We start from the raw sequence: 9,417 nt of genomic DNA, 5'->3' as shown, positions 1-9,417 counted from the left end.
CTGCGATGATGGGCTCGAGTATAGCAGGGATTGTGGGGCTGGCGCGGGATCGGGCAGTGTTTCGTTCTGCTGTGCATGGGGTTGCTATGAGTCGGAAATGACTTGACGGCACTTAACAACAACAACAACAACAACAACAACAACTGAGTTCATATACAAGGAAGGAATCCTGGTTTGTTGGTAACCAGTGTGGCTCAGAGTAGGCTCTCATAGAGGTACACATCACAGGGCTGTTAGCAGTCAGGGAAAACTTGTCAGTGTTACTGTGTAGGGACACTGTTGGCTTGCAGCTTCTGGAGGCCACATACTCATCTGTAAAGTGGGTATGGTCAATTCCATCCCCTTAGCAGTGCTGGTTGTTGGCACTCATCCGCCTAGCAGGTGAAAAGCCTGGCTCAACACTTCCTTTCCTGGGTGAAAGGGCAGCACTTTGCTTCTTACCTTGAGTTCATCTTTGCTCTGAAAGTTGTCCAGGAGGTGCTGGTAATGGGTGTCACACATCTGGCGGAGCAGTGAGAGAAGGCAGGACACATACTCGCCCTGGTGACCAACCCAAAAAAAACTTAGCACAACCAATCACAAAGGCTGTGTTCCCACAATCCACAGAGGGCAAGGAGAAAAGGGAGGGTCTGAGATGGCCCCGATGACCATGGGAAGGTAGGTGACAACTCTGGTCCTGAAAATGAGCTTTCTTTTCTACTGAAGAAAGACTGGGAGACTGACAGTTTTAATGAAACCTCTGCAGCAGGAGCCATTGAAAAACCTTAACCTATATCAAAGAACTACTGTAAAATGAGACAAAGATATCCTCTGCCCCCCTTTTTTTTCCCTCAGAAAGTTCTGGCTAAATAGTCACTTGTCACTATATGCTGCCTGAAAACTGTGCTAAGGTCTACAGTGGTTATTTGGAAATGGGCACTTGGCCTTCTCTGGACAGAATTTGGAACCTGCCTTTCTGCTGAGCTAGAACAGCTCCTCTGTGAGGGCCTCCTTGGGGATCTCCCAGGCTTATAGGAGGTTACTGTGCTAGACAGATCAACGTGATTCTCTGGGAGGCAGAAGAGTCAGACTGACCTTTATGAGAACACAAGCTATAGGCTTTAATAAAAGCAGAAATTTCAGAATAATAGTGAGCCTTTAAAAAAATTTCTTTAAGTTTCTACTGTGGTATATAGAATAGAACCTTGTTTTAAGGAGTCCGAAAACTTTCACTATCTTATAGCAACTTTTGGAATGGGGCAGCCATGTTTGGCTCCTCAGAAGGGAGGAAGGAAAATTACGTCACTTGGATGATTTTCAAATGCTTAATTCACGGGAATTGGACAACAGTTTTTCAGTCCTTCAAATCCTTTCTAAACAAACAAAGCAAATCAAATTTGTTGTTGGTGAGTTGATTTTTGACTCACAGGAACCCTGTAGGACAGAGGAAAACATCCCCATTGGGTTTCTGAGGCTGTAATCTTTACAGAATCAAGACTGTCACATCTTTCTCCTGCAGAGCCACTAGTGGGTTTGAAAGGTTAGCAGCTGAGCTCTTAACTGTTCTTCCAGGGCTCCTTAAATCCTTTCTGTTGATGATGATGAGGATCACTGCCATCAAGCTGGATCAGACTCCTAGTGATCCCCCCTTGGGTTTCCGAGGCAGTATCACTATGGAAGTAGATTGCCTAATCTTCCTTCTGAGGAGTGCTGGTGGGTTTAAACTGCCAGCCTTCTGGTTAGCAGTCAGAACCCTTAGGCAGTACGCCACCAGAGCTCCCTAAATCCTTTCCAGACCCCTGAAATTATTACATGTATAAGTATGCCACTCCTCGGAAGGAAGGTTGGGCAATCCTACTTCCGTAGTGATATCACATCGGAAACCCAAGGAGGGGTCGCTATGGGTCAGGGCTGACTCTATGGCATATAACATAACATAATAAAGTATGCAGAATACACATGTGTACATGAACCTTAGTGTTGTATGAAAAATAGGCATAATAAGCCATACTTTGTGGATTTATTATGAGGAGCAAATGAGTTAATGTATATGATACAGTTAAGCACACAAAGAAGTGCTCAATAAATTGTAGTTATTATCATCTTCATTATAATCTATACAAAATGAGTGGCTTCATCAGTATTGCTAAATGAGTTAATATTTATAAACTGCTTAAAGCAGAGTATAGCCCATAGCAAGCATAGTGAGTAGGTGTTGGTTGGAAGGATAATTTACAAGGACATGCCAGGCTGCATACATGTTTTTACCTCCAGCAAGACTGTTCTCAACGGTTTCCTAAGGGAACAGATACTCTTTCCAAGCCCCAGTGCTCCAGAACACATCCCTGCCCGTGCTGCCCTGTTCTTCCTAGCATGCTGGAGACTGACTTGCTCTCACAGGGGGCTCTCTTCAAACAGATTGCTGTAATCTTCCATCTGCAAACTGGAAGATTCCACGCAGACTTTTTATCATGTTCCAAACATCAGGGCTGAGTCTACTCTGAGTATGGGAGAAGGGGCCCAGGGGGACCAAAGGTGCTGCTTCTCTGCCCCTCCTGAGAGGCTTTCTTAGCCTGTTTCTCTTCCAATTAGATCTGCACTCTGTCATTCAGTTAATGTCAGTGCAATTCTACCTCATCACATTTTTCCTGATGCTGGGAATTTTGATACAAATAATAAAAGCAACTAACTTGCAGATACTTGCACATTCTGAGGGAATTATTCAGTCCTGCACGAGATTTCGGAGAGCCTGTGTGATTCCTAGAAGGAGTAGTCTGCTTTTCACCTTCAGCCTCTTACTACATGGTGTGCAGGAAACACATCCCTGCTTCATTCCACATAGTAGAAAATGACTTGGCTCAAAGGCAAATGCCATCTGAGACAGTGTCCAGGAAACCAAGGCAAAAATATACTCCCTGAATCTTCCCTAAAGGAGGTTACTGGGCAAGTGAACCTAGAGGTTTCAGAGTGGAGAGGGGAGTTGGACTTGACAAGGGAAGAGGGAAGCATGCTGAGGGCCATGCAGGAGAGGAGGCTGAGATGAATGGTGGTGGGGTGGTGAGATGGGAGGTGGTGTGGAGGAGCCCCAGGTTAGAAAAGAAGGCAAGAAAACCTGAATGTTAGTTACTAACAGTGATCTCAGCTGTGCACTGCGGGCATCGCTGCCCTCTTACCGCCTCCTGAGCGTGCGATTTGCTCATGATGGTGAGCAGAGTCTGCAAGAGCACGTCTAGGAGGCTCTCCACCATCATCTCCACCTCCTCCATGACATCTGTCTCCTGGAGCGAGCAGTGAGAGAGCACACCGTTAGCACCAGCTGGGCCAATGTACAGCTGGTAGCACTTACTGTCTCAGCCATATCAGGAGTGGTCTTCTGGCTGGGTTCCCAACACTGAACTCTCAGCCTCACCAGCATGTAGTGTCAAATAACCCAGGACAACCACACTGAGGCACACCTGCGACTGTTGCCCTGGCATGGTGACTGGGCCCTTACCTTTAATTCAGCACCACCCTGACTCTCATGCAGAATACATAAATTTCAATATACAGAGCAGAAGCAAAGAGTTGAATGTTTGCTTTGACTTCCCTGGAATAGTCAGGAGAAAGCATGACACTGACTGACTAACACTGTGAGAAATGGTGAAGTATTCAAATCACGGGGCATGGCAGCAGCACTTTCACTATTGTTAATGTATACAGATGTATCTCAGTCTTTCTGAGTAACCTGCTTTCTTCTCAGAGTTTTATCCTTGGGTGATCTCAATCTATGCCAGTTGCCCAGATATGTCTGGATCCCATTTCTAGCTCCTCATTTCTCTTGTTCATGTTCCTTGGTCTATGTGTAGGAGTCTGGTTTTCAGTGTGTCTTTCTCCGCAGTCTCACAAAAACTGTGGAGCACACCTCCACATAAGGGCTGTTTCTCAGCCACCAGGCTCTGAATTTAGAAAGAGTGTATACTATTCTCTCATATACTTCTCATGTTCAATCTCTAATCCTACTACCTGATTTTAATGATCTCACAAAGATAGATATTTTCATTGCCCCTTCTTTAGCCTCTTTATACTATTACTGGTCCAATGTCTTCACTGCCTCCCTCCCTTCAGCAGTCACTGTTTAAGAACCTGAGTATACAGGGAGGTGAACAAGACAGATAGTATCTTTGTTCTCATGGAGCTTAAATCTTATCCAACCTCTATCCACTCATCCAATATAATTATACTTTGCCTAATTTTACATGAAAGATTTGAGCAGCTCTTGAACCATATATACTTGGGGCCAAAGTTGTCTTTCTTATCTGTTGAGTTGATCATAACACTTTTCTTATAAAGTCTCTTTGCGTAGCTGTAAACAATTAACTGTACCTGACTCTCTAGCACCACAAATATAACCAGTCCATCTCCTTCAGGTTTTTTACCTGTTCTTACTATCTCATCCCTTCCCTCTTTCATTGTTTTGCTTCTGTTTTCTCTCCTTCCTTACCAATGAGCCTTTCATACCCACAGTCTGACCTTAGGCTGCTAGCAGAACCCAGTGTGCCTCACTGGGGCCTGATGGGAAGGAGACCTGCCAAGCCTTGCCTGGAGTCAAGAACAAATGATAGAGACACCATCATCATGGTTGTTCTCTGCCTGGGCCCCCAACACCAGATAGTACTTTAAGTCTGGACATGACGGCTCCCTGTTAGGTCCCTGTTCTCTGCTCAAAGCAAGCCTACTCTTTCTCTTAGGTACCTCTTCTGATCCATGTAGATAACTTAGCCTCTTATGTCCTTATCACCTGGCCACTGGCTTTCATTTTAAATGTACTTGACCTTTTATTCCCCAGGGATCTCATCTCAGCTTAAGATAATGTAATAAAAGAAACATTCCTATTCTGGAGATTCAACTTCTTTTGTCATACTTCCTTGTAGTTTCTAAATTTTCTGTAAGAAATGCATATTTGTTCTATTATCATAAATACATAAATAAGTATCATTAAAATAAATTCCTACCTTTTTCATTGCTTGATACAAGTCTTTCCTTCACTCCTTTCCTCCCTCCCTCCCTAGTCTCCCACCACAGATTTCTTAAAAAAAATAAAAGGAAAGAAATACACAAATGTATTGTCATTTGAAACTTCACTCCCAAAGTACAATTCTATGGGCTCTAAGCTCTTGAGTATGTTTGTCTCTCACACATCCTGACCCCATCTGCCATGGTGTGAGAAGGTCACATGGGTGGAATCAAGCTGTCAAGAAGCTGAAAGGAAAGTCTGAATGAGCAAGCTTCCTCCAAGCCGGGCTTGTCTCCCTGTGACCATGCCTGAGCATCCTCAGAAAACTCCCAGGAATCCAGAATTAAATTCTTTTGGCAGAAACAGAGCATAGGCACGGATTAGGATTTCCGGCACTATAGATAACTGTTTCTGGCTGGATGTGTGGCAGTTCAACTTTTTAAAATAGCAGGAATTTGTATTGAGAAGCCTTCTGGATACACACAGGCCTCTATTCACTTGGGCACCCTCTTGTCACTGATGAAAGCACCTTGGATTGAAAATATCCAAACTAATCTTTGTTGGTCTGCCTCTGGCTAAAATAACACAAGACTACGGTAGAACTGAGCCGGGTTCAGTGGGTGTGGGGCTACTACCAGAGAGCTGGTCTTGACGATGGAGAAGATACTGCCGAGAATCCCTGAGCAGATAAGCAGCTCTTTCTGCTGTCTCAGGTGAAGGTGAATGTGATGGAGAACCACAGGAAGCAGGATGCGGCGGGATTCTAGGAGAGAAAACACAAAGAGTAAAGAAGCCCTTCAGAGAATAACTAGCTACTGCTGGAAGCCAGTGGCACCATGGGACTTCGCTGATCTCGATGCAGGTAGACTGTAACTGAAGCCAAGGTGGAGGACACCCTCCCTCCTTTATGATGCTCTAAAAGCTCACTGCCTGGAGATTATAAGGTGTCCCACAGCACTGATTTCCTACCTTTCATCCCTTCTTTCTAATTTCGAGCCCTACTAGTACCCACGGCATTTTGTACAGGATGAATGTAAGGGGGCTGCTTCCAAATGAAATCTCTTGAATCTAGATCCCAAATTAAAAGCATAGCTTATAGTGAAATTCTATTTAAGTGACACATCTGGTATGAACTACACTGACACAGCTTGCAGACTTGATAAGGATTATGACTGCACCTCTCCAGGCCCTGGCTAGGTGGCCTGGCATCCCTATTCCTGTCAGCATTTACTTTGCTGTAGCCATCAAGCCTGGTCCCTCTTCCCCTCAGACTTGTTAGGTTACTGATTGGTGTGTCCATAGTAGTGAATGAAATTGAAGCATAACTTTTTTTGTTCGTTTGTTTCATGGCTTACACATACATTTCAAATCTCCAAAGTGGGGAGCATGTGCCCACTAGTGGAGCCTGGGAGGGTTCTATGGGAGCGCTGGGCCGTGATAGAAATGGAAAATGTTACCTAGTTGTATGGAGGATTGGGTTCAATGTGGACTAACTCCAAGATGCTCTTTCCATTAAAAAAAAAAAAAAAAAAAAACCACAGAACGCTTGAGATGACCTTATCTCCTTAGTGGCCTTCCTTTCCCTCTTAAACTTGAATACAAGTTACAATTATCTGGGTTACAGATAACAAAAGTATGTAATTTCTATGAGAGTAGGGCTCATGCCTCATTTATCTCAGTATCTCCAGGGCTAAGAGTGTACCTGGAATGTTATTGCTGCTTCTTAGTGCATAACTCATGATTTTCTTGGATTTGGTATACTCTAAAATGGGAGCTCTGGTAGCGTAGTGGCTAAGGCACTTGACTGCTAACCAGCAGGCTGGCGGTTCAAACCCACCAGCCACTCCCCGGAAGGAAGGTTGGGCAATCCTACTTCCGTAGTGATACTGCCTCGGAAACCCAAGGAGGGGTCGCTATGAGTCAGGGCTGACTCGACGGCACATAACAACAACAACAACAACAACAAAATGACTTAATTTCTGATTAATCCATGTTTAAAGGGAAATAACAATACATGCTTTATTCCTTCTAACACAAGTTTTGGTAAAGAAAAAATGAAGTATTTCTAAAACTGCTACTGGATAGAGTCAAGATATTTATTACTCTTATTATTTATGTAACTTGAGACCTTAAACAACCCATTTCTCTTCTCTGTTGAAGCTATCCCATTCTCACAAGATGAGTATCATGTGAGAAAATTGTAATTCTCCCTTTAAAAAGTTATATTCAGTTTACTCTGTAACATAAACACAGATATACTAGTCTCAACCCTTTTGGAGGAAAAAGCACTATGACTTTTTTTTTTTTTTTCTTTTAATTACAAATGTTTTTCTGAGGCCTTTCCATGATAACAATCATTGGGAAAGATTTAGTGCCTGCTTGTGTGCATAGCACTAAAAGAAATGTTATGATGGTCACCTGGGGACAGAAACTGAATCCCACTTATTATTAACTTTCTCCCTTGAAATGGAAACATAACTTTTGTCTTATCATAAGCCCTTCATAACCAGAGCACTTACATGGCCAGTCCTACTGCACATATTCAAATGTTTTTCTTTACTTTTATTCCCTATGTGAATGGACAGCATTTCCATCAGGAGATGACTATATTTAGAATCCTGAATTCAGGGAGGCTGAATCTTAGTTCAAGTTCCTTTACTAACTCACTCTGAGACCTTGGACATACCCAACTCCTCCTAGGATGAAGATTTTCCCCATATGTAGAAGGGGTGTAATTGCCTCTTCTGTGTTCACTATGTGGGTGGCTGAGAAGACATGGTGAAAAATAAGCACGAACGTGTTCTGATATCCTGCATTCCTATGTGGTAAATGATTATGTAACCCTGCAGGTCCCATCATACCTGGCTAGCATAATTCAGTCAGATTATTAGTGACATAAACAAGCCATGGCATTTTTAAATTTATTGTTCATATTTGAAGGTGTTCTGGTGGTGTAGTGCCTAAGGCATTTGACTGCTAACCAGAAGGTTGGTGGTTCAAACCCACCAGCCACTCCACGAAAAGAAGACTGGGCAATCTACTTCTGTAAAGATTTACTGCCTTGGAAACCCAAAGGGGGTCACTATGAGTCAGAATCGACTCAATGGTAGTGAGTTTAGTTTTTTGATTTTGGTTCATATTTGAACATTGTTATATATCCCAGATGGAATTCAGAATGGAACTCTTTTTCAGTCAAAGACAAATTGCATGACGTACAAGAGAGTTTTGGACTACCTTGTCAAATACTTACAATATGTTCAAATAAAATGGAATAATAATTATTCTATGCTTAAAAGCTGGATAAAAGAAAACCTCATTCCGTATTTTGTAAACCAAATTGCCAACATAGTAGGATTCATAACAACCAATAGCTGTTTGCAGACAAAACACCAATTTGTTGTTGGAACATGATGAAAGAAGAGACCAAACTGATATGCCTTAGAATAAAAATGTTGGTTAAATGACTCCAGTGGAAAAGATCCTCCTGTTGCCCTATTCCAGGGAAAATGCTGTGAATTGGAGCATTCAATGAAAGCGAGATGGAAATGAAAATTTGGTGATGGTTTTGCTATCTCTAAATCCAATTTCGTAACTCCACTTCTACATACAGTTTAAGAACAATTAAGGGATGGTGTGAAGCAACAGGTACATACAAAAGTATTAGAAATGAAGTGCATCAGTGAGGGCAGTCTCCCATTATTCAGAAAGCACCTTCTTCAAGCAGTGTACAAAGCTTCTATGTGGGTGACTACCTCAGTGACAGTGCCGCCAAACACTGTGAAAATCTTCAGTCCAGGAACTGGAGAAAAGAGAAGTGTTTACCTTAAATAGCTATTTGTGAAAAAGAAAATAAAAACAAAACAAAACAAAAAACCAGTTATTTGTGGAGAAAAGCTGACTTTCTTGGTGTAGCTTTACACCAATATCTTCCATTAGTAGAGTTAGGTAAAAGGAAACATGTATTTAATATTACAAAAGTCTGTAGCACTGGGATGAGAAATTATTGTTCCTGTACTTTAAACACATAGACTGTATACATGAACCTTGCCAGGTGGAATACACAGGAATCAAATCAACTACACCTATGGAAAGAGGTGAAGGAGAAGTCAGAACAAGGGCAGGAGCTGACTATGGAATAGACTATCAATTGCTCATATGCAAGTTCAAGTTGAAGATGAAGAAAATTAAGACAAGTCCACAAGAGCCAAATAAACTCCTTATTACATCCCACCTGGATTTAGAGACCATCTGAAAAATAGATTTGACACATTTGAACACCAATGACTAAAGACCAGACGAGTTGCGGGATGACATCAAGAACATCATAAGTGAAGAAAGCAAAAGGTCACTAACAAGACAGGAAAGGAAGAAAAGACCAAAATGGATGTCAAGAGACTCTGAAACTTATTCTTGAGTGGAGAGTTGTTGTTGTTGTTGTTATGTGC

The 9,417-nt window shown here is 42.4% G+C and overlaps 1 protein-coding gene across 1 annotated transcript in view; it reads right to left on the bottom strand.

Moving 5' to 3' along the window:
- The window catches only part of DOCK3 (dedicator of cytokinesis 3), a 738,119-nt gene that overhangs the window by 83,319 nt on the left and 645,383 nt on the right, over positions 1 to 9,417 (bottom strand). Inside the window, exons 25-27 of the mRNA XM_007952017.2 lie at positions 5,608 to 5,735; positions 3,111 to 3,257; positions 442 to 540 (exon numbers count right to left, since the gene is read on the bottom strand). Of these exons, the coding sequence (XP_007950208.2) occupies positions 442 to 540; positions 3,111 to 3,257; positions 5,608 to 5,735 (374 nt within the window). The remainder of the gene's footprint in view (positions 1 to 441; positions 541 to 3,110; positions 3,258 to 5,607; positions 5,736 to 9,417) is intronic.

Source organism: Orycteropus afer, unplaced genomic scaffold (genome assembly GCF_000298275.1).
Source record: "Orycteropus afer afer isolate SDZICR_OR568_19922 unplaced genomic scaffold, OryAfe1.0 scaffold00323, whole genome shotgun sequence".
Taxonomy (NCBI): Eukaryota; Metazoa; Chordata; class Mammalia; order Tubulidentata; family Orycteropodidae; genus Orycteropus; species Orycteropus afer.
Note: the sequence above shows the minus strand (reverse complement) of the source record. Positions and strands in the feature narration are given on the sequence as shown.